This window comes from Acomys minous (assembly GCF_964271855.1).
Source record: "Acomys minous genome assembly, chromosome: 5".
Taxonomy (NCBI): Eukaryota; Metazoa; Chordata; class Mammalia; order Rodentia; family Muridae; genus Acomys; species Acomys minous.
In genome coordinates this window covers 23,475,467-23,501,996 of record NC_140494.1, presented here as the reverse complement: position 1 = coordinate 23,501,996, position 26,530 = coordinate 23,475,467, and the positions used below count along the sequence as shown (strand labels likewise).

At 42.7% G+C, this 26,530-nt stretch overlaps 1 protein-coding gene across 1 annotated transcript in view; it reads right to left on the bottom strand.

Annotated features, from left to right (window-relative positions):
* The window catches only part of GPR158 (G protein-coupled receptor 158), a 343,663-nt gene extending 332,932 nt beyond the window's left edge, over positions 1-10,731 (bottom strand). The window contains exon 1 of the mRNA XM_084782153.1: positions 8,838-10,731. Coding sequence (XP_084638279.1) covers positions 8,838-9,739 — 902 coding nt within the window. The 5' untranslated portion in view covers positions 9,740-10,731. The remainder of the gene's footprint in view (positions 1-8,837) is intronic.
* Between the last annotated feature and the right edge of the window lie 15,799 nt (positions 10,732-26,530).

Here is a 26,530-nt window from a genome sequence, read left to right as displayed (position 1 = left end):
GCACTATTCCATGCTGTGTCTCTGAAATATGCAAGCATCTGTAGGAGGCACTGGATACAGAGGAACGAAGCATCCTCTTCCTTCTAGGATACAAGTTGTCTGAGCAGTTCCCTTAGGAGACAAACAATTATAGCAGTATATACATTACAGTTCTGGAGGTCAGAATCAGGTCTTTGAACAACAGCTCTGCCAACAAGCCGCAGCCCCAGCCCAGAACATTTTGTAACTATTTTAAGATATTAATGTCCCTTTAATGAGAGAAGTGCGATGTTAGCCTAATAATTATTCTAATGTCTGGAAGGGAAGTTCTGAAATGAAAGTGTGGTCAATGTATCTTTATACTAGCGAACTCTTCAGGAACATGATCCCTCAACTGCCTTCTAAGGAAGAGTAGCTCTGTTTCATGCAAATATTGAATTTTTCAGTCAAACAATATCCCAGTCTGGTCTGTGTTGATCATTTTTCATCTGCTCATTCATCTCAGTTGTTTCATTTTCCTTGCCTGATCTCCTCCTTCCCTCTCTATGTCCTCTGTTCTCCCTCGTACATGCATACACGACTTTTCAAAACGCATCATTTAGTGGGAAATGCTGGGTATAAAACATACAGTAGATAGCAGTGCTTAGCAACGGAATCTGCAGGAACCTCTGAGATAGTCTCCGCCCTGGGGTTATATAAGTGTAAATTGATACTTAAATGATCATCAAGTTCTCCAGTTTCAATTCCTGTTCTTCTATAATCTTACATTCAAATTGAGTAAGAAGAAATGTAGCCTAAAGAAGCCTACACTTCTCTCTATGCACATATATAACTATGTACAAATAATGCACACCTGTGTTTGCATGTGTATACATACAAGAAGACTCCTTTTTAAAAAAAATCATAGCATTAGAATAGCCTAAGATGTCGGATGTCATCCTTGCCCCTCTATACCAGTGGTTTACAAAAAGTCTGTAAGCCTAAAATGTCTGCCCCACTATCTAGAGGGTAGAGACCAGAAGTGCTGCTATAAACTTTTTTTTTTTAAATCAGTAAAAACAAGCCACAGAGCAATAAGTTATCTGGCCCAAAACTTCAATGGTGCCAGGACTAAGGAGCCCTAATCTACACAGTGGGCTGAGGCACCAAGTATTTGGAGAGTTAAACTCTTCGTTCTGTGCCAAGCAACTAAGAAACAAAACAAAGGGCAAATATCCTTCTCTACAGAAATTATGTTTAGTCCCCAATAAGCAAAGTTCATTATGAAGCTGTGCAAGAAATGTTTATTTCCACCCAAAAAAAAAAGAAGCACTTTAGAAATATGAGATATGCTTTTTTCCCTTCCCACTTCATCTCTTGGGAGGAAAAAAAATGTTCTCCTCAGTATTTAGGGCATTTTCCCACAATGTGAATGAAATATTTGGCCCGATGGCATGGGAAGGATTTTTATCATACTTCCCTAACCCATTTTGAAAGCTTTTGTAGTTTCTGGCACAGTACATTATAAACTTCATATGTGTGATGGAGGATGTGGCTATCTATATTAATGTAGCTCATCACTGTTGTTTTTATTGCATATATGTGTTCACAGGAGTGTGGTGTCCACAGAGGCCAGAAGACTGTGCCTCCTGGAACTGGAACTACGTGCAGTTGTGCAGGGAATCAGTTCTCTGCAAGAACAGTATATGCTCAAGTGCTGAGCCATGCAGTTGTGCAGGGAATCAGTCCTCTGCAAGAACAGTATATGCTCAAGTGCTGAGCCATCTCTCTAACCCCTGGCTCATCTTTTTAAACAAAGTTATGATGAAGATACACAGCAGGCTAGTCTACAGACAGTGTGCAGGATGATCTACAGTTCATGTAATTTTCTAGGAATGATGACAGAGCCTTATCTTTCAGGAAAACTTGGAATACATTTTTCACTTTCCTAGTGTCATAGTTCATCAAAATTAAGATGACATTATTTCTAAAATTTGTACAAGCAAAGGAAAGTGAATAATAGTTGAAAACAATATTCCCTTAATTGTAAAATGCACTTTGGTTTTAGAAACATTAAAAGTAAGAATGACTTAGGGATATCTTAGAAATGATGGAATACGTAGATAGTTCTTTACTGTCACACATTTTCATCTCTCAAATAAGAGCCATGTGTTGTGCACCTGTATGTCACTGTTTCCATGGTGATATAACAAAGTATATATGTTACACATGATGTATAAATGATGAAAAACTAGTTTAAACATGTGAAGCTACAGTTTATTTTAAGTGATGCGTATTCTGTGTCTCAATAATTGGAAAAGATTTAAAATGCACTTCCTTGCTTTACTTTAGGGTGGCAAAGTATAACAGCCATTACAATGAGTAATAATTAACTGGATTGGTTTATTATGAAGTTCCATTTAAGAACAGTGTGTGTTCAGCCTCCCTCAAAGAGGATGATGAGCATCAAAGGACCTCCTTATGGAGATGGCTTCAAATGAGGCAAACCAGCCACTGAGCAAAATGTCCTCATTTGTACCACAGACAGAATTCTGCCTAAAAAAGGGCAAACTTGGATGCAGGCAGTGTCAATGGACAAACTCTGCCAAGACAGGGTAAACAAGTCCTCAATAGTTCTTGCCTCACAAATATGTCTCTCAAATATATTGGTCCAGAAAGCTGAAGATGGTGCTCCAATGTTACACAGATTTTCGGGTAACTATTCAGGTAGCAAACTGTGTCTGTCATCTTATCATTTGGAAAGCTGCTAACCTGAACTCCTGGTATACTCAGGTAATCAATTGTATTCCTTCTCTAGTCTCTGATGAGGTTAAAGCACAGATCATTTGGGTTTACAATTAAGCTTAGTTGTTTTGGGGTTAAGATGTTTTTAGGTCTGGATAGATGTTTTAAGTTGACAGTGATGAGATATGATAGATATTGGTTTACATTTGAAATTTTAGAAGCACAAAGATAGGAAAAATGTTTTCTTCAAGGCTGTAAAATACAAATAGCCAAAACCTTAGAAAGTAACATTTATGTAATTCCTGATTGTGTCATTGTTCTTCTTGCTATAGGTAGTTAATTGTACATATGTGTAATAATATAAATGTATATGTAAAAATAAAAATATTTAACAAAAAAAGAACAGTGTGTGCTAGGGTGGTGGTGAGGAGATAGACAGAGAACAGACAGACAGACAGACAGACACAGAGGGGGGATTACCCCTCCCTGAACCAAACAAACAGAGGCTACATTTTCTAATATTGAACTTAAATTGTGTATCAGCCAATCTGTATGTTCCATATACTCTGCTGTAATAAAACAAGAGGCATCCTGTGATTGCCTTGAGGCACTGTAAAAGTCTAAGATATATATATAAAAAAAAAAGCAGTTCTGTTGCCATCCCTACACTAGATTTGGCATTTTAGGAAGTGAAGTGAGAACAGCTGTAAAAGACTTTTAGCCTAAATCATTAATCTTCTAACTCAAAAAAAAACCTATTTCATGGAACAGCCATCCACCTAAATGTTTTTATAGATCAGGGTTTTTCCTATAGGAATAAACTAGTTCAATGAACACTTTGCCCTGCCAAAGCAGAAATTGCACATGGAAAAAAATCATTACTAGAAGCTGAAAGGCAGATAAGGCTAAAAGACCAACCAGCAAGGCAAGCCTCACCGTTGCAGGTGCCACTGCCACACCAAGGAACAGCTGAAGACTGAGTGGCTTCAAACTCTTTAAAGCCTACCTCCCTGTAACAGGTGAGCTTTCCGTTTGTGTACAACAACCCTCAAGCTGCCAGAGGTTTCGGAGTTCCCATGTGCCGCTTTCCACTTGCATACCCCATTCACACACCGAACTAGAATCGAAGAGAGAAAGCACATTGAGCCTGATGTTGCTGACCCACTAAGCACAAAATCACATCAACTGCGCATACCTCTCGGCATGCTGTGACATTAAAATATAATCACAAAAATGCAGCGTGTGTCACATTCAATCGCATTGAAGGCTGAAAAAGAGAGCCTTTAAACCTAGACACCGCCTGGCCCACAGAACATTTCTGAAGTTAAAAATAACATTGGTATCCATGGAGGGGGTTTGTGAGGGTTAGGACTGGGATGAAAGGAGGGAGGGGGCTGTGAGCAGGCTGTAAAGTGAATAAATACATTAATGGGAAAAAAAATAGTGCTTGGCTGGTGTGGAAGTTGGGGCTGTAAAATCCATGTCTGGGAGGCCTCGCTCCCACTCTAGAGAGTAGATCATTACAAGAGCAGTCACTCTTGTAACTTATTGAGCAGTTGTCTGACTTCTGCATCCAAACACATTTTTCTAGAAAGTGGCAAGATTCTCTGGGACCACGAGAACTACTTCCTCTCGATAGTTTACAGACAACTATATTGGAAGTTGAATTATATTGAAGAGCTTTTTTAAGGATTAGATATAGACCCCCAAGATGTACAGACATTGTAACATTCAGGGAGTCCATGTGAGGTAGACTGAGACTTTAGGGTGAGGAATCTGTGGAACAACTTGATAGTGAGTCTAGATATATTTCAGGGTTCCTTCAAGACCAGGAAACTCAAGTCACACATGCTCTTTTTTTTTTTTTAAGTGGAATTTTCCTTTCCGTTAGCTTGCATTCTTAGCATTGCACACATTGACTGGATTTTCTACTTGCATTATGTGAGTAAAAGACCATGACGTGGCAATATCAACATCTCAGTTTCCAAAGCCACTTAAGAACTACTTACCATGGGTGTACAGAGGTACATGAAGATCACCAAGCCCGTTTTGCATTTTAGTTGTACTGAAACTAGTTTCCAGACAGGTTATGAAGCCCAGCTAGAGACAAAAGTGGAAACTGAAGCAAACTGCTAACTCTCCTGTAGCATTCTTCTCATTACACAGCATGCGTTCTTGCATGACTGGCAATAACTGCATGTCACTTGTTCGCGGAGATATACATTAACTCCAGCAAGCACTATCTTTTAAACAAACAATAAGAAATGTGGGGCTGGAGAGATGGCTCAGTGGTTAAGAGCACCGCCTGCTCTTCCAAAGGTCCTGAGTTCAATTCCCAGAAACCAGATGGTGCCTCACAACCATCTATAATGGAGTCTGATGCCCTCTTCTGGCATGCAGGTGTACATGCAGACAGAACACTGTATACATAATAATAAATAAATAAATCTTTTTTTAAAAAAAAAAGAAATGTGAAATGGTTGAGAGTACTGCATGCCCACTTGGAGACTGAGCGGGCATTATGGGTCGGTAATGAAAATATCATTTGAGTTCCCTAATGACCATCTCACAGCTTGAATCAGTTACTCAACTTTTCTGACCCTGTGAATACTAAACAGTTCTAAGAAGTAAATGCAGTGGTCTGGACATAGCATCCAACCTAGAGTATATGTTCAACAAATAATGGTCCTGATGATTCTGACCTGCCACAGAAGAGCTGTGCCACTTCTGGGAAATTTCTTTAGTTCTTTGTGTTAACTTTTCCACAACTGAAAAATTAGGTAAAACAAAATTTGTCCTGAGTCTCTTTCATCTCTTCAAGAAAGGGAGAATTCCTAAACAGGGATGTGTCCCGATGGTAGGTCACTTAGTAAAGTGAATGAAAGGCTATGCGTTTAACATTCAGTACAAAACAACAACAACAACACACACTGTGTGTGTGTGTGTGTGTGTGTGTGTGTGTGTGTGTGTGTGTAACTCACTTACATTTAAATTCAACAATCATTTAAATGTCTGTACCAGTCCTAGGGAGTGAACAGTTCTAGCCACCACTAGAAAAATGTTTATGCTTTTAGCAAAAGAAGCTCCCATTTTATTCCAGCTCCAATGCATGGAGCTGCAGAAACATGCTATAGATATTACTAGTGCATATTTCTAAACTATGAAAGAAAGCCTGTATGTATGATTTTCTGTCTACTTGGGAACTAACAGGTAGAACCACCTGGTCCCTTTAATAGTTCCTCTAGTTCTTACAATGAGCATCTCTTTACATCTTCAATACAGGTTTGAAAGATGGAGGCCACCCCCGTGGGGTAGGCAGTGCTCACAGGAACACAGAAACCTCTCTTTGTGGATCTACTGAGACACACCAGATTCTGTAGGCATCCAAGCACACAAAGACTGGCTTTGTACCTTAGCTGAGAACACCAGTACTGACTACATACAGAAGCATTAAAGAAACAAACTTCTACTGAACAGAGTCAAGGAATATGTAGCTCTCACAAGCTTAGACTTTTTTTTTTTTTTTTGCATCTTTAGCCTTTCACTGAGTGCTGAGTACATTGAGACAATATATATTTTCTGATCATAAGAAAAGTATTCTAGGGGCTGTTGGTGTGGGTCAGTAATAGAACCCAAGGCAAACATGTGTTGTGCCCCAGGTTACATCCCCAGTATGTGAGGGGGAGACAAAAAAAAGACAGACATAGTTAGAGAGAGAGATAAACAGAGAGAGGGAAAGATGGAGGGAGGGGGAAGGAGGGACTGACAGACAGAAGGAGAGACAGATATACAGGTAAACAGACAGACAACGAGTTCTAAAACCAAATGGTCTTTCTCCCCAGTCCCACACCTGACCCTTAGAAATATTCTCTTTCATATGCAGTAGCTGACCAGTTTACTAACTCATCTCTGTGAAACAGGGCTTAGCATCCTGGTTAAAAGCATAATGTGAGCTTGCATCTTGACTCTTCTATTTAATAATTGAGCAGTCAGCCGTGAAATTTAACCCTTCTGTGTTTCAGATTCCTTTACTGAAAAATAGAGAAAACAATAACACAGAACTCAGAAGACTGCTGGGAAAAACTTCTAAGATAGTAATGTCAAGCAGTTAACACAGAGCTTAACATCAAGCAAAGGGTAAGAGAGACGCAGTGGGGGAAGAGGGGGAGAAGGAGAGGAGAGACATAGAAAAAGGGAGAGAAAGAATAGAGAGAAAAGAAAGGAGAGATGTTGATCCTCAGACTCTCTGAAAAGGATCATCTAAAGGTCATGCTTTGTTGGCTATTAGTGGCATCTGCTGAGCTCTCTTCTGGGAAAATGATGTGGCAAGGATTCAAAGCCAGTCTGAGAGCTTACTAGTAGGATCCTGCAAGAATCAGGAGGAAATGAGTTTATCTTAAAAGTAGGAAAGTTGCTGTAGTTTAAGATAGAATCTTTAAAAGAACCATAAATACACATGGGGATCATGTAGAAACAAAGAAGAAAGGGGAGGGGGGGTCTTCATTTATGCTCTTTCAAGTGTTGCAGGCATTAAAAGCAACTGAATTTTATGGCTGTATAATTCCTTAGAGTCAATCTCTTTCAATTATCTCACTTGATGGATAAGTACCTGCAGCCCAAAGAAGTTAAACAGCTCATCTCAGGCGGTTCTACAGCAAAAAGGCAACGCCAAAACAAGCTTCTGACTTTCCCCCAATTGCCCACATGTCATTTGTCCTGGTGTGTTCCCACATATTAGTATCCTGTCCCTGAAGTGCTAAAGCAAAAGTAAATGAGAGAGAGAGAGAGAGAGAGAGAGAGAGAGAGAGAGAGAGAGAGAGAGTTTTCTCACTTCTTCTAAATCCCCCAAAGGTATAATAATAAAAATAATAATAATTAATAATTAATAATAATAATAATAATAATAGCAGCAACTCCAATCCCCCTCCTCTTCAGTCCAGAGTTTCCCATCATGGGACCTGGGGTAGACTCCATCAACTTGCAGTTCTCTCCAAAACCCTCTCTAGAATTTCGCCTCTTCCTTGCATCCATTCCTAAAAGCCTGCTTCTGGAAGTCCCTTGCCATGAAGCTGAGGGGCACTGGTGCTGATATGCAAATGCTAGCTTTCCTCCACCGCTGCTGAAGTTTCTTCCTGGCTTTCTGTTTGGGTAGGACTAATTCCTCCCTCCTCGACTCTAGTGGAGAACCTTCAGAAGTGCCTAAGGAAGAACCGGAGGAGGAAGACACCAGGGAAGGGAAGCCGATGACTAGGAGAAGGGGGAAGCCAATAGGAGGAGCAGCGCTCTGACCAAGCTGCCAAGTCTGGATCCTGGAGACAGCTCTGCTGCTGAGTGACTCAGTGCTGAGTGGCCAGAACTGCCCAGGGGATGGTACAGGTTTAATTACACGCTCTGGTAGCTGACTAACAGCAAGCTTTCGCTCCAGACTACACTCACAGGAAGTGGGCAGAGGTTACCCCCAAAGTGGCAGATTCAAAGAATTCTCACTCTCTGCGGCTCGCTCGCTTTCTCTCTCTCTCTCTCTCTCTCTCTCTCTCTCTCTCTCTCTCTCTCTCTCTCTCTCTCTGTCTCTCTCTGTCTGTCTTCTTTCTCTGTCTTTCTCTGTCTCTCTCTCTGTGTCTTCTCTCTCTTTCTGTCTCTCTCTCTCACTCTCTTCTCTCTCTCTCTCTCTCTCTCTCTCTCTCTCTCTCTCTCTCTCTCTCTCTGTCTCACTCTCACTCTTTGATCTCTCTCTCTCTCTCTCTCTCTCTCTCTCTCTCTCTCTCTCTCACACACACACACACACACACACACACACACACACACACACACATCTGATGTTCCCCCAAGCACACCCCAAGCTCCCCCAAAGTTCAGGACACCACCATTAAAGAACCTTTTCCCCTTGTGCTACTGAAGCATTGAAGCCAAGTGTTACCTTTCCTGCACACCAGGGAAAGGCTTTCATGAGTGCCTAAAGGAGACAGACACGGGTACTTGTCACCCCTCCATACATAAGCTCACCTGGGCATCCTTTAGCCTGAGGCTTTGTTCCAAGGCTGGAGATGTAACCCACCGACAAGTGTGCTTTCCCAGAATACCCATCTGCAAAACCAAAGGATGACTCTGTTTGTACCCTTTCCCCCTCTCCCTACCTGAATTCCGGGACCAGGTTAGGCTGGAGCCCATAAAAGGCAGCAGAGAGAGTGACCAGCCAGCCTGGCTTGTAACTCCCATTCTCGCACTCCAGATAAGGTGGAGACCACTTGATGTGGCTTCTGTCCCCTCCGAGCCCTTCCCTGCGCCGCCAGCTGTGTCCCAGGCCCCGTGGCCCGTGATTGGAGCCGCGGCGGTGCAAGTGGGGCCTCCACTTTCGCCGAAGCCCGTGGAACCACTCGGTCTCCAGAGTAGCGTTGGCCAGGTGGTGAGCGGAGGAGGATAGGTCCTGGAGCAGGATGCGACTCTCCTCGCGGGTGGCCTGGAGAAAGACCTGCGGGGCAGGCGTGGACAGCGACTCGGTGCTGAAGGTGATCGCCGCCCGAGAGATGCTGGGCTCACCCTCAAGAAGACTTCTCACCAGAGCCTGGTACCACTGCAGGTCATCCTGCACGGTCTGTTCCCGAGACTTATTGCTCTGCAGCATCATGTTGAGGAAGTTGGTGGCATGTGTCAGAGTGTCCAGCGCCCCGTGCAAGGAAGGATGAGAACTGGCCAGGGCCGGTGACTTCCCCGGCAGGCCCGCCAACTCGTAGCGGCCGGAGCAGTTGGCTCGCTTCAGCTGGTGGAAGTCCCCGGTGTAGAGGTAAGAGACCACGTCCACGGGCACCTCCTCGGCTAGTTTCTGTGCCAAGATGGTGCCGTCGGTGGAGCGGCTCCAGGAAGTAGAGGGGTCCGGGGCAGAGGCTCGCGCCAGCTGCTGGCCATGCTGCTTCCCCCTAAGGGTCCTCTCTGGAGGGAAATCAGGCCGTCGCGGAGGGTCGAGGCTGGCGCCAACAGTTACCAATCCCAGATGAGCGAGCAGGAGGCAAAGGAGTAGAGAGTAAGCCATGACTCCCATCTGTCTAGCACAGAAGAGAGGAGGTAACTGAAGGAGTCACTCTGTAAATTTTGGTCCTCAATTTATCACCAGTAAGACTTTTTTTGAGAGGGAGGGTGCCTTCCTCCTTCTCCAGGTGGCGCCCAGTCCAGATGGACTTTAAAATAAGAATGTTTTGAAATTGGCCCAGCTGGCTCAGCTGCTGTCACAGACCAAATCACCTGTGGCAATGCTGGCTGCGCCCCGCTCCACAATGGGTCGGCTCGGGATTACGCACCTCGCAGCCTTGAGCCAAACAGGTTACATCCCCGGCAGCTATAGTTAGCCCGCTTACGTCTTTCTGCTCAGCCGCTTCCACCGCCGCTCTCATTGAGGTGTGTTCACGAGCTGATGCTGATGCTGCTGATGCCGCTGATGCTGATGCTGCCACCGCGGCCGCCAAAGACTCTGCTCCATCATCTCACCCTTGGCAGGTCGTTCCCGCCTCCCAGCTCTGGCCCCTCCTCGACCCCCTTCTCCCCGAGATGGAAGCGCGCACACAGACCCACGCCGCGAGTGCAGCGGCGAGTCCCAAGGAGCCAAGGTTTTCTTTAGATGTTCGTGTCTCTGGAGTCCAGACAGTCAGGCAGCTGGTTAAGTGGAGCCTTTAGGTTTCGCCACAAACCACACCGCTGCCTCTCCCTGCTCTCGGATGAAACCAGTTTAAAGAGACAGCTTGGCCGCAACCAAACCCTTGTAGGGCGGTTTCAAGTCGTCTTGTGCCCTGTTTGGTCGGCGCCTCTGTCAATCAGCTGACTGCCATTTGTTGGCTGGGGCGGGAGCTGTCCAGTGCTGAACCCGAAGCGCACTGAGGAGGCGGAGGAGGAGGCGGTGGCGCGGGTGCTTTCACCCACTCGTGTTCCCTGATGACTCGGAAACCTGCAGGGGTGGCGAGGAGTGGGCGAGAAGGAGGGGAGAAGCGGCGTTTTTGGTGGCTGAGAGCGAAGGAAACTTGGACTTACTGAGGAGGAGGAGGCTGTTGGCATCTTGCTTGCTTAGTTAAATCAGCCTGGAAAAGAGGGAGAAGAGAGTAGTTTTCATATCTGACTGAAATTGGGGGGTTGGGGGGAACGTAGGATGGAAACGTGTCCTTCTCAGCATCTGCTCATTTTTTCAGGCAAATTATCAATTTCTCTTCCTTGTAGTCGGTTAAGGAAATGATTAAACCTGGCTTGCCAAGGATGGTCTTGGCCGTGAGAGAGTAAATGGAGACATCTACTGGCTGAGCTTCAAGGAAAAATAAATGTCATATTTAAGGAACCTCTTCTTCAGGGCCAGAGTGAGAGGGGACCTGTGAAAATAAAGATGTATAGACAGTGAGCAGGACCAAGAAACAAAGTCACTGTCAGTGAGTTACTGAATAACACCACAGACCAGAGAAGGGCTCAATAGGTGCGCCAGCTCCTTAAATAACTGGATGGCCCCTGTGCCACCTGACTGCATTACATGAAGCTTCCCATAGCATTTGAGAGTGTCTCTTAAACTCTGACAATAGACAAATAGTGCAGAGACCTATTGTTATATGCATTTTGATGTGCACCTCCACTTTCAAATTCCTCAAGAAGACACACGTAGAAAATCTCAGGTTTATTTTAGTCCCCATCTAGCAAAATGTGTGTGTGTGTGTGTGTGTGTGTGTGTGTGTGTGTCATTAATGGCAGCCCAAAATGGATTAACAGTACTATGTCATTTTGTTCTACCAAGAAAATACCTCAGTCTAGTCTGTGTTTCTAACATAATATACTGACGTATAAACAAAAAAAAATGTGTAAAGAAAATTTGTTTAGCCACTCACTTTCAGCATGCAGCATCAATTCTTTTGAGAGAGTAGGGCCCGCAATACACCAACTGCCTTCTACTAGGTCCCAACACTTAAAGTTTTATCAACACCTCCACACTGAGGACAAAGCTTCTAATGAAAGATGCTTTGAGGTAGCATCCACATCAAGTAATAACAAGATCTAAGTTCTGGGATGTAAAAGACAAAACACCCATTATCTTCTCCACCACAACCACAGTGGTACTTTGAATATCTAGGACACTGCTAGCACATAATAGACCCTCACTATATACTTGGTAATTAATTAATGAATGAGAGCATGATAAATCTAATGATTCTTTCCTCATGAGGAGATCTCTGCTCAGTGAGCCAGCTATGAAGACTTTTGGAATAGGGCCTAGCTACCAGTTTTTCTCAATTGTTGTACACTGTTCCCAAGTACATTTTTTAACTATGCAAAAACAGTTACTGGATTTGTCTTTACTCATAAGTAGCTTCTGTATTCATATCTGTCCTAGTTAGGAGTACTATTGCTGTGATGAAACACCATGACCAAAAGCAAGTGGGGAGGAAAGGGTTTACTTGGCTTTTACTTCCACATCATAATCCATCATCAAAGGAAGTCAGAACAAGAATGCAAATGGGGCAGGAACCTGGAGCTTTGCGGGAGCTGATGCAGAGGCCGTGGAAGGATGCTGTGGGAGCTGATGCAGAGGCCATGGAGGGATGCTGCTTACTAGTTTGCTTCCCATGCTTTGCTCAGCCTGCTTTCTTACAGAACCCAGGACCATCAGCCCAAGGGCGGTCCCACCCACAATACCCTGGGCTCTTTCATGTCAATCACTAATTAAGAAAATGCTGTACGGGCTTGCCTACAGCCCCATCTTATGGAGGCACTTTCTCATTTGAGATTCTCTCCTCTCTAATGACTCTTGACTGTGGCAAGTTGACATAAAACTAGCCAGAATAATAGCTGACTTTTTGCTTAAAATTTTGCTTTGCAACATATGCTTCTATGTTAAGTAGATGTAATTCCAGTCTAATAATCTGTTAAATCATATGTGGCAATAATTGCAGATGGAGTTTCTCCTAAATTTATCATAGTATGCTTTGTTTTTGCATTTATTTAACTAGCTGAAGACTTAAATGTAATTTCCTCATCGTGTATTTTAGAAAACCTATAAAACTTACTTTAAATTCTTTAAAGTTCTTCTGTATCTAACTTACAAGGAAGCTATTTGTCGCTAGTTGCTCCTTTATACAATTAATTTAGTGCCCCAGAATAAAAGACCTGAGCTCTTCTGGCTCCAGCATTATTTTAAAGAAGTATATGTGGGGCTGAAGGGATGGTTCTGCAGTTCAAAGCACTGGGTGATCTCTCAAGAGACCAATGTCCATTTCTCAGCACGTACATAGTAGCTCACAACCATCTACAACTCCAGTTCTAGGGAATCTGGCATCTTCTTCAGGCCTCTGCTAGTACCAGGCATGCACACAATGCCCATGCATACATGCAGGCAAAACAGTTGTGCACATAAAATAAAATAAATGAATCTAAAAGAAGTTTATAAATATAATAATAATAATAATAATAATAATAATAATAATAATAATAATAATAATAAATTTTAGCTAGGTGTGGGGGTAGGTGCCTGAAAATAATCCTGGCATGTGATACATCAAGCAGGAGTATCACATACTTCAGATCAGTCTGTGTGATAGAGAAAAACCTTATCTCAGAAAGGCAATGGCTGAGGTTATAGCTGAGTAGTTGAATCTTTGGTTCACATACCCAAAGCTCCAGATTCGATAACAACACAGCAAAAAATAAAAATAAAAACAAACAAACATCCCTTGCACTTAAGAAAAATGCAAATTTATTGTCAATAGTATATTTGATTTTGCCCAATATATTGAAATGATTTTTAATCATTTCAACAAGTAATCAGTATATAATTACTAACCATCTATATAACATTCTCACTAAGTCTTTTAATATCATGTGTATTTTATATTCGTAGAACCTGGCATTTTACATTAGCTTCAATAAGTTGCCTCTTGCTAGAAACTACCACGAAGCATGGATCTAGAAAAATAGTACCTTGTGGCTCAAAATGTTGTAGAAAAATCTAGATCCCCTCAAGAGAAGACCAGCAAGAGTTGGTCCATTCAATAGATCTGGTCGAGGTGACTGAACAGAAGGACGATCCTATGTTTTAATACTCATCCATGGAGGAAATAATTCTCTTAGAACCCAAGATTTAAAAAACACTCAAAGCAGCAGACAAAACCCCTACCAACTAACAAAAGGCACAAAATTAGTTTAGCTCAGTAAATGTTTGCTGAACCGCTACTAACTATCAAGCCTGGTGCTAAATTGGAACAGGTGCAACATCTGCCTTCCTGGTCATCATGCTCAAGTGGGTGCAAGGAGGCAAATAAACAAGGCAATTACATACTGTAGCGGGGACACAGCGTAAAGTGATAAAGAGCAGAGGGGATGGAGACAGGTAGCTTCTGTGTGAGGACATAAGCAGGAAGGAGGAGTAAGAGGAGATGATAACTGAGCTGACACCTAAAGAAGGAGAGACTAGCCAGACAGTAGTGAGTGAAGTGTAGAAGGGGAAAACCCTTACCTTAATAGAAAGTAGAGTATGAAGGCACTAAGGCTACAAATACTCTCTTCTTTACCAAGCGAAGAAATGAAGGACAGTCCCTGCAGTTGGCTGAAATTCAGGTACAATATAAAAAGTCTCAACAGTAGAGACAAAAGAAAAGTCATTTTATAGGATAATTAAGACAATAAATGAGTGTGGTGTTCCCTCTCCTTCCCCCGTCCCCCCCCCCCCCGTTATGTGAACATAATTTGTAGATGTAAATATCCCTGTGTATGCCTCAAAATTAAGAATTAAGTTGTCTAAACACACACTAATACTGTGTGGGAGTTTGACTGCTACTGGACAATGGAGACCAGACTTGCAGGCACAATGTGAAAACAAACGCCCAAGTCTTTTTCATCACAACCTGAAAAGCCAATCTAATTAAGAACAAACTTTCACTGATGACACAGCAATATACAATGAAGTTACAAGCTATTCATTATCTGTTCAGGATTCATCATTATTTTTACAAGGAAGAAGGGCCTAAAACCATTAGTTCAGAGGTTAACAGCGCTTGCTACTCTTGCAGAGGACCAGAGTTTGGTTACCGGCACCTATGGCAGGTGGCTCACAACCAAATTTAAGTCCAACTCCAGAGGATCCAGCACCCTCTCCTGATATTCACAAACACCTGTACACATGTGACATGCATGAACACACATGCACACATGCGCACACACACATGCGCACACACACATGCACATACATGCACGCACACATACACACACACATGTGCGCACAAGTACCTGCATACACACACATAGGGGGGAATAAAAATAATTTTAAAAATCTCTAAAAGGAAAGTGCAAAATTAGTGTATCTTATGATAAAAAGAATGATGGGAGGTTAAAATGAACTAATGTCAGATTTTACAGGAGCAGAAGTGGGTGTATTTTTTAATGTCTGAATGCTACTTTAAGTCACTCTTAAAAGCTAAAATTAGGAAGTCAGAGAGACTTGAAAGGACATTGGATTGACAGTTGGGAGACCCACTTCTGATCAGCCTGTTCCTTTATCTAATCATGTGACTTTCATAACTTCCTCAACCTCTCTGAGAGCGTTGCCTCATCTCTAAAGTATGAGTGACACACACAGGAGATACGTTTCTACAGCTGTGCAGCTGCAGGTGAGTGACAAATAGTGTGGCTGGATATATTTTCCAGGAATTCGTTGTTCTTAATAACCCGATAGTTATGAGATAGATATTGTTTCTTAAGTAAATAATGCTGAATCTTATTAAATAAAATAGCATGACCCCAATAAAAATTTTCAGATAAAGGACATAAAACTACAGAGACACAGAAATCACTCGGTATAACAGAAACTGAGAAACAGGGCTGCCTCTGCCTGGTCCTGCTGAGAGCCCATTTCCCTAAGTGGATCCTGTACTTGGGTCTCATTTGCTCATTTGCAAAATGATGATTACAGTCTTTGTGACCGAAGACTTGCAGTTTTGAAATTTACGCATGAAGAAGTGTCACTGGAGGATTCTGATCCTGTGGGTCTGAGCAGGACTTGAGAACAAGCATCTTAATAATGCGAGCAGTTCTAATGCAAATGTCCCACTGAGTGCATGCTGAGGAATACTGCCTTGAGCTGTGGAAAAATCATTGTAAGATACCGGAAGAAAGATCCGGGAAACCCAAAGCCTGTGACAAACTGAGAATAAAATGAAGCTAGTTCAGAATGTCATTGCTGTCATCGTTACAGTCGGGAGCTGCTTACAGTGGCCGAGCATTGTCCTAAGGATTTTACGTAATTTGGCCCATTTCACCTTCATTACGACACTGTGAATTTGGAGCTGCTGCATTTTACAAGCAGTGAGCAATGACAACAGCAAAGTGAACTGTCTAAAGTAACAAAGCCATCTGGTCCCAAATGTCAGGCTTTTAATCACTACGCCAGTGGTTCTCAATTGACCATAAGTGAGGGGCTCACCTGAAATGCTTTTAAAAGCACAGACTAGTGATCTCCCTCCCTAGATGGCTGGTTTGGTTGGCCTGGAATGGAGCTGGGAGCAGCAGTACTCCTAACACTTTCCTAAATTGTTCTGGTACTGCCGGTCCTGGGGCCACATTTTGGGAACCACCGCTGTGCACTACACTTTTCACCATTATAACCTCTGTATTCTGTTACTTTTCTCAGCATTCTGACAAGACACTTGACATAAACGACTTCAGAGAGGAAGGCTCTGCTTTGGCTTATGGTTTCAGAAGGGTCAGTCCATCACAACAGGGAAGGCATGATGTAATGTCCATGACATAGCAATCAGTAAGCAGAGAGATGGGGGAACAGAAGGGAGCCAGGCCAGGGTATCATCGTGTGCTATAGCTATGTTTTCTACTTGGGCCTCACCTCCAGCCTTTTCCTCCCTCTCAAAAGTGATAGATTATGAAGCGTTTACTCCATCCAATAGGCCACACTGCCCCCTGGAAACACCCCGGGAGAACCCTAGAAGTGTGTGTGTCCAAGTTAGACGTGCTTACAGTCTTCTGTGCATTTTTCACACAGAAAGGATGGAAAGTCAAAGTTAATGCATATAAAGAGGTTGGAAATCTAAGTGGGGGAAATCGAGTTTGCGTATTTTCAGCCTAGGAATCTTACTGTAGATGCTTATGTTTTTCACTTAGCAGTTGGTTCTCATCTGCCTCCAGTTTGCCCTTAAATCTCTGCCTCCTTCCTAGCACCTCTTCCTTGTGTCTTTCCGGTGTCTCCTAAAAATTAAAATAAAATTTACAAAATAAATAGTTAATTTGTAAAAGGTGGGAGGAGTTTGTGGATGAGGAGGGCCAGAAGAAGTGGGTTCTTGTTTCTCTTCTCAGTCTTGTCTGCTTCAGCTGCTGAGGGAAGCAGCTCATCTGAGTGAACTCATCTGCAAACCTAGCTTAGCTTTGCTTCCATCGGCATGCTACTTGGAGTGTGAGCGTCACCAGTTACGTCATGGTCAGCTGGGACTTGGTTCTCCATCTTAAACACAGGAAAGTTGAGATGTTAGTTCTCTTTCCTGATGTTGTGCCAAAGTACACAATATAAATGAGAGAGAGAGAGAGAGAGAGAGAGAGAGAGAGAGAGAGAGAGAGAGATGGAGGGAGGGAGGGAGGGAGGGAAGGAGAGATAGGAGAGACTCATCTTGACCCAAGGCTTAAGAGGTTTCTACTTGTGGCCATTTGACTCCATGTTTCTGTAGTGTCATCACAGACACATTAATGTGAGGGACATTATAGATCCCAAGCAGAGGAAGATGCCAAGAGGCAGGAGACAAGTGATATCCTTCATTCCCCAGGTGTCTAATTTCCTGCAACTAAGCCCCACCTCCAACTTTCACCATGTTCCAACAATACCACCCCATTTTATGATTTTTATCATAGGATTAATCCATTGATTGGATCAGAACACTTAGGATCCAATCAATAAACCCATCCACTGGCAACAGAGACCCCTCTGTATGTGAGCCTGTGGGAGAATGTTTCATATTTAATATTCACAGTTAAGAACTGCTTACATGACATATGCATATCATGTTCATACAATGACACCTCCTCATTCATGAAGAGCAGACATTTTAAGAGGCAACATGGGTGAATCTGGAGGATATTCTGTTTGGGGCACAGAATAATAAACCCCTCATGTTCTCACTTTAAACAGTGTTTGCAGAACATGCTTTTGAGAGGTCAGTAGGATCAGGTGGGGTCATGGGGTATGAAGTCTTCTTACAGCATCGATGTCTTTGTAATAAAAGGAGGAGAGACTCACGCTAACATCCTCACTCTTTGTCTTCATGTACCATCCTGTAGTACCTTGGGACTGTAGGTTCCTACCAGCAAGCTGGACTTCACTTGACATGGCCACCTAGTCTTGAATACCCAGTCTTCACAACCACCAGTGGGATAAACCTTTCTCCTTAATAAATTACTCCATATTCGGTATTCAGCTACAGCAACATAAAACATTCTAAAACACCAAAAATGTATTTCCCAACCCAATCTCCCTTGGCTAGTAATATGTTTGTGGGTTTTGTTTTGTTTTTTACTTTACAACATCTCCATTGCCTCTCAGAGAGCCTCCAGATCTAACCAGGTTGAACTAACAAAGCTGACCTGTCTGTATGCTAAGTAGATATTTCCATCTCCTGAGAAAACATCTGTAAACACAGGCTTCCTCTCCCTTTAAACATTTTAACATTATCAACCTTTAAACCTGTCTCCACATGTGATATGTGAGTAAATGACTATGTACATGAAGAGATGCCTCATTAGCCACCAGGAAAGTGAAAATAAAAACCACATCGAGATTTCACTTCACCCTTGCAGGAAGAGCTACAACAAATAAGGGAGATGCTAACAAACGCCAGTGGAGAGGTGGAAATCCAGGGAGGGGCCTTCGTATATCATGTGGGAACACAAGGAGGCACAGCCTATCTGGAAAGTAGCTATAGCCCAGAGTGTTAGGCAAAAACCACCATAAGACACAGATGTGGAACAGTGATGCTGAAGGACACCCCAGCAGAGCAAGTTGTCATGGAAGAATACATTGACCATCCAGGCCATAGAAAGGATGAGGCTTAATGTGTCCAGGTACCTCAAAGTGACCACATGAATGGAGACCAGGTATTGAAGGATAGAAAGAGGTGGCAAGGATCTAGTGCTGTAGTGACGTGTGGGAAGACACTGGAAGATTTAAACAGGACTAATAAAAACCCTGGGCTGCTACTAAACTAAACCAACTAGGGCTCAGTGGGGCTTGATGAATACATTTCTGGAGACGATATGATGGTTTTAAAAAATCTGTCTTGCAAATCAGGACTGTTGTTTTCTGGTCATGAATGTTGCCCATCAAATACCCTGCCCAGCATATTACAGACAAATAAGGTTGACTTAATAGACGAATAATATTAATATAGGAAACACTTTCTGCAATTCTATCTAGAAACAGAGCTCTAATTGAAATATGTTTTATATATTTAAAAAATTACCATTCTCATATATATATATGATATGAGGAATATATATATATTCCTATATCAATTGAAAAATGAACAGACCACACTAACAAATTTTAATCAGAAGTATACATGACCAGTAAGCAATAAGCCAATGATGGAATGTTCAGCCTCATTACTGCGTGAAAAACATAGTGATATACAAGTTAAATCTATGTGATTGGCAAGAATCTGAAAGCAGAATATTGCCAAGTCACCAGCACCAGCTGTAGGGAGGATGGAAAAGACGAGTATCCGCAAAGTCTTCTTAGTGCTGCTCATAGAACACATCATTAGTGTGGTTGCTTTGGAAAATAGTTGAGCATTATCTTAGAGTATCAAGCATCCACCTCCTCCATTGCCGGTCACTTCCATTCTTGACGTTACTGATGGGCACACAAGAAAAACTCATACATTCCTTTTTGAGGTGTGCAAGCACATCAACTGCACTGGCTCTAGTATAAAAACCAAATGCAGCACAACTACTTATCAAGGAGGATCATTTAAACTATGATGTGTGCAGACAAAACAGGAGCAAGGAATTTTTGCACTAGGGATCCATGGAAGTGCTAAACTTTTTGGAAGGAGTTTTAGCCGTCTGAAGATGGCACAGAGATATGCACGAACTGGACAAAAAATCAGACATGCCCTAAGTTTTAGTGCTAGGCAGTAGACGTACACGTGTTCATTTAAAACAAACAAATAACATCATGAATTGAGAAGGGAAGGAATTTTTGACACTTTGTTTTTTCAATGGCCTTGGTCCCTGACCAAAAAAAAAAAAAAAAAAAAAAAAAAAAAGTATGTGCTTGCTGTGTGATGGGTCTTTACCTCCCGTGTGGGGCTCAGCCTAGCAGCCCAGCAATACACCCACAGAAGGTTCTAGGCTCTACCTAGGCTCTAGGGAATTGTTGAGATCATGAAAGATTTTGCTTCTGTGTCCTCTTTGAACTAGCTCTTATAGTTAATGACAACTGTCAATCATCCTCAATGTGCCTAGGACTTTGCTGAGTCTCCAACGCTGGTCCACCTTAGGCCAAAGCTTAAATTCGCTTTCTCGGACTGCAGTCCTCTTGCCTTTCTCGCCTGTGTCTAAACTTGGGTAGTCTATCTCCAGAGCACTATTTCTGGGCCTCCACGTGTCTCCTCCTGGACCGTCTGGCTGACCCACTTTCCCAATGGAGCAACGCCGTCCTCTATCTGATGCTCAAGTGGTGAACAGAAGGCCGGGGAAATGAGAAGCTGTGTGCCCACTGAGGCCAGCTAAGCTCCCGGCATGGGGCACACAGCGAGATCACAGAGGCCCTGCAGAATTCTCCAGAAAGCCAGTTCTGATCAATGACAGAGCAGCATGGTCCCCAACGAAATGTTCCTAGGGGTTTTTTGTTTTGTTTTTGTTTCTGGTTTTTTCTTTTTCTTTTTCTTTTTTTTTTTTTTTTCTTCTTTTTTTTCTTTAGCACAAATAAACAGTAATATGACAATGAAGGAAAACCACAAATTTAATCTGATATACACTACGATGGTTACAGTATCTGAAAACTAATAGTAAAACAGTGAGGATTTCCATATTTGATAATAGTTCTTTATTGACTCCCAGGGTGGGGGAAGAATGAGGGGAAAATGAAGTTTCTACACTTGTTCCCTGTCTTTAGGGAACAGCCACTGATCTGTCTTCTGCTAACAAGGACTTGAGGTATGAACTCAGAAAAACTCACTTCCCACTGCCACTACTTGAAAGGTTCCTAAAAGAAGACAGGTGCCCCCAGTGATGCAGATTTCCATATTCCCTTAGAAGTGAAAGTTACCTAGCCAGGCCTTTCTCTAAAAATGAGAGAAATCTTCCCAGCAAGGCTCTTCTTTAAAGTACCCAAGCTCTGTGGGGCTGGAGGTGTGCCTCAGTGGGCACGCCAGGCCCCAGGTTGGATCTCCAGAGCTTCAAAATAAGAAGAAACTGTGTAAGCCAGCAGTTGTCGCGGGAGAGAAGAAAGAGCACTTAGACATTCAGGCAGGCTGGAACATAAAATGATTCTAGATCAATGCCTGATACAAAGCTTCTTCTAACCCGATTATTAAATGCAAACTAAGACTTAGTAGCGGGGAAGCAAGCAGGCAATCCCTTAGAAATAGGAAGATAGATTTCATGCAACAAGCCATTCTATGACTGCCAATAAGTGTGTCCCTAAAACTGAGCTGGAAGTCATGGAAAGAGTAATTCTTGGGAGAAAAGAGAAAGATCTCAGCAATAGAAATATTGACGGACAGGCTAAGCGAGAGGGCAGGCAGGAGTCTCACAGGGCCACAGCCCTAGACAAAGAACTACAGGCAAATAGTGACTGCTGGGAGAGAAAGAATGAGCCACCTCTCCTAGGGAGGAGCTGCTATTTTACAAAGTAGTCACCCCTCAGACCATAGACATAGACAACAAAAATGGATGTATTTACATATTTGTGAATGTGTGTATATGTGTGGTAATAATAAAGAAAAAAGGCTATTGTGTGATATAATTATATGTAAACTAAAGGGGAAAAAAAGGCCATTTTAGAGCCAGGAAATCCTTAGTGACACTCCCAGGTGACTTTGGAGTTACTGAATTACTAAAAGTCATGGTGGTGTTCCCCTCAAATATGATCAAGTTGTCTTTGTGTCCAGTCTTTTGGTCTTGCATTACAGTGTCTGGAGAGGAAGGTGGCCTTTCCAGCCTCAGAATCTACTCCTTTCTTCTGTGAAGGGGGATTTGGAACTGTAACCAGGCAGATCATTGGGCCACAGTACTAAAAAGGGGGACTCTTGGTATTAAAGGTGAAGAAGACATAGCTTAAAATAGAAATACATAAATGATTGAATAAAAATGCATGTGTCTGCCTGCATGTAGTACACCCACTGATAAATGTATACGCACCTGCCTGTGGTAGTGTACACCTACTGAAAATGCACACACCTATCTGTGTGCAGAATACCTACTAAGTGCTACCCCTACTGAGTGCCTCTTTTAAATTTTTTTTCCATTCCTTAAGCTCCTCCTCTGAGTAGTTGCAATAAAACAATGGGACATTGATTCTTTTCTTCCTGAGGAAAGAACCTTCCAAACCCTTTCTACTCTGGCACATACATGAAAGAGCCTCCAGATAAAGCTCAAAGGAAAACACAGGGACCTAGAGGAATGCAGCCCTGGGGAGGTAGTCCAACCCGACAGCTTTCAGTTGTCTGTCTAGTTTGGTTTGGCTTGTTGCCATAGGACGGTTTCTCGCTGTGGGACAGATAGGACATGAAAGGCCAATCTTAGCACCCACAGCTAGACAAAACGGCTAGGAAATTAAGCCGGCTATTACACACTGCACTACTGCCTAACTGTGGTCCAGCTAGACTTAGCAGGCTCTGGAGAGCCACGTGCAGGTTGGAGTGGAAGCTCTGAGGTAAGAGGGCCCCAAATGAGACTTGGGAGCTGTTTTCACACACGCTGTTCAAGCAGGCTACATTCACAAGTGTTAGTGTGGTCGCATTATCCAGACTGCCTGGTTCTTCCCATGGCTGTCACAGCACTGAGGTGACACGTTAGAATGCAGCATGTGACGATGTAGGGTAAGCCAGGCAAGAGCACACTCTGTAAGTCTGAGCTGCGTATCCCCCATGCTAAGCACGGGGAAGGAGAGGCCTCTCAGGGCAGCAGAAGTTTACAGGAGGATATCCTTAGACGCAGCTGGTACCATGTGACCACCCTGCACCTTAAGTTTGCCTCCTGATGACAAAACAAAACTTTTCTTAAGATCAGACTACTGAAAGAGTTGTGCTCCTAGTCACCCAAAATTCAAAAATCTAAACTTCTCTTATTACTTTTTCTTTTTTTAAAAATTCAGGGCCTCAGTATTTTTAGCCCAAGTTAGATTCAAACCAGTGAAACTCCCAAATACTGAATTACAGGGGTGGTCACCAGGCCTACCTTGGGTCTTAGTTTTGAGTTATCACGAATAAGAACCTCAACAAACAATGGGGCTTTTAAATATCCTAGAAGCCAAATTAAACTCACTTTAATACTTCATCTCAGTCAAATAAGTGATTACGATTCAACCATTCCTCAAAACACCTAATTGATCTTGGATGCAGGAGCCTCACAGGGTGATAAGGCTTGGGGAGACAGTCTCCAGGACCACTAAGCAAACACTGGCCCTGGTGCAGACTCAGACACAGTGGGTCTCTGATGAGTACCAGGCCACCCACACTCCACAGGAATCCCAGCCCTGTGAAAAGTAACCTCTGATGTGCCTGAAGTTCAGGATTTTGAAATTTAAAAGAAAAAGAAAGCTGTTATTGTTTGCATAAATGATTCAAATTCAAATCTAATTGAATACCCTGTGTTTTTTTGGTTTTTTTTTTTTGGTTGTTCGAGACAGGGTTTCTCTGTGTAACCTTGGCTGTCCTGGACTCACTTTGTAGACCAGGCTGGCCTCGAACTCACATCGATCCGCCTGCCTCTGCCTCCCCAGTGCTGGGATTAAAGGCATGCGCCACCACGCCCGGCTTACCCTGTGATTTTTAACTGACAACTCTGCAAAGATCTTATCTGCCCAGATATTCCTCTTCGAGACCTTGCTGCCTCCTAGGATACCACAAACAAGCAGGTCCCCACTGGTTGCCACAGCAGAGCACAGGAACTCTTTTCTAGGAGAATTATTCATCTCCTTGGGAGCAAATTTATGAAAAGGATCCAGGAAGTTTCTACAGATGGCTCCCACCTGCCATGCACCTGCCTGAGACTGTGAACTACAGTATTGAAGAGGAGGGAATAATGCCTCCTAGCCTTCGTCTGCACTCTCTTTTCCACTTATTTCTCTCACACTCTTTCTTCCTCTCCTTCTCTGTTTTCAATTCCAAAAGAAAAACAGTTGGAACAATGTCCCAGCAGACCAGGGCCATCTTAGACTCAGAGAGGTTCACCCTCGGAACCCCAGGGTGCCAACAGAACCTTCCAGCAGTCATACAGGGGCAACAGATACTCTCCTATTTCATCTGAACTCCCCTTCTCCTAGACTTACATTTCACACTATAGAGTTTTAATTCTAACATAACTTCAAAGGGAAGTTACTAAGAACATGTGCTTTTGAGCCAGGCGCACGCCTTTAATCCCAGCACTCAGGAGGCAGAGGCAGACAGATCTCTGTGAGTTCAAGGCCAGCCTGGTCTACAAGAGAGTTCCAGGACAACCAGGGCTATTACACATAGAAACAGAAACCCTGTCTCGAAAACCTAAATAAATAAATAAATAAATAAATAAATAAATAAATGTGGTTTTGTCACCAATGTTTGCATTTAAATGCTTTATTTATTTCATATGTGTATAGATGACTAGATTATTCCCCAAAAAAACCTGTAAGTTCACATTCAAAAGAAAGAATGGCAAAAGTGCACAAAAACAGTCAGGAAAAGGGATGTTCATTTCAGTATTGTTTATGAGAAAGAGACTAGACCAATTTAGTTGTCCTTAAATGAAGTGTTGGGCAGGTAAGCTGGGTTATAATAACCTAACATAGAAATTCATTTTGGTAATTTATCCATCATTGTATCATTGTTCCTAAAGTAAGAAAAATATCAAACTATATTAACAACTGAGAAGAAGCCATAATACTCACATTATTTAATGACAACAAAAGTGTACTTGGATAAAATCCAAAGTAGTCTGTCTGTAAGGCACTTATTAAATTAATATGAAATTATTGACAGACACAGCAAAAGCAAGAGATGAAATTAGGTGTCTATTTATATTAATATAAATAAAATTAAATTTTAGAGCAGGTTCCAGAAAGAGTGACGATTTGGCAAAAGTCTACAAAGAAAACTATAAGATGTTAGTCATTAAGACTCAAAGAAAGCAAAGTAGGAGAAAGATCAATGACATTCATGAAACAAACTATTAGTATTGAAAATGCCAATTTTTCTCTAATTAAATCTGTAGATGCAATGTAAGCACAATAAGAGAAGTGCACAATGGGGAATCGTGATGATCTTGAAACACAAATGTCCTTAAGCTCCCAGGTAGCAATGGAATGGTAAAGTTATATTCATCACGACACCATGGTATGGGGCTCAAAGACAGAAAGGCAAGGAAAGAAGCAGAGTAGTGTTGAAGACATAGCCACTTGATCTATGACTTACACAGCCCTGCAGAACTGCTGCAGAGTCTTAGAGCAACTCAGCTAGAGAGCCCAGCTTACTTCAGGACTGTGGTACTGGGAACACTGGAAGCCAGAGGCTCTGAGCTGCACCCTTCTGGAGTATTTTCCTTAGACAAAGGAGACAGCTTCACCCCAGAGCGCATCCTTGTTGAAAGCAGGCCACTTCACCCCAGAGCACATCCTCCATGAGGGCAGCCCAGACCTGTTAAATACTCTGTACAGGTTTTCCAAGGCCCTTGCCTAGACTGGCCTCTGAAGAACTGCTCTGGCTCCAACCTTCTCCCTGGATTGTTTTGGGGTGCTAATCTTATCACCTCACCTTTAACACCTGCCTCCAATTGGTCCTGCCTCTTCATTTCCCTTGCAATTCCTGCCTGAGTGTTTTCTGACACAGAATCTCAGTGTCTCAGGTTCTATTTCATGGGACCAGAACTTGAAATGATTTTTTTAATGGTCTTGACACCAGCTCATCCAATCAGCTCCAGATCATTTGTCTAAATGAGAACAGTAAGATCTTCTGAAATCTCCAAGACTGTTGAGCAGAAAACAACTTCTTAAACAGGACACAAGGACACTAACCATGAAAGAAAACATGGACAAATTCAACATTAAAATTAAGGACTTAGTTTATCAAAGGATGCCACTGATTGTGATGAAGTAAATCACATATGTCTACAATCTGCAAATAATTCGCATCTGAGAATAGAAAGGAAAAAAAACGATAAATAAAGTAGACAAGACAACAAGAGGAAGAAAAGGCAAAAGACTTGAACATTCACCATCCTCTCAAAAAGAAAGAAAAAGCTCATAATGTATATATGTGTGTGTGTGTGTGTGTGTGTGTGAAGAGAGAGAGAGAGAGAGAGAGAGAGAGAGAGAGAGAGAGAGAGAGAGAGGGAGGGAGGGAGAGAGAGAGAGAATTAGTACACAAAAGAACAAAAATTCATGCCATAGCACATGCCTATTTCTAGCAATCAACGGGAAGACTGAGAAGATCACTTACTATTGAGGACATAGGACACTGTCAATGTCGCACGCTTGGGAATTCCTGGACACCGGCTTGGGATGTACCTCCGTGTAGTTCAGTCCCAGCTCCAGAAGGAGAGCAAACAGCTTACTTGACAGAGTCAGATAAAGCTGAGCTCCTGCTCTGGCACACTTTGAATGTGGAGGATGCTACAAAATCCC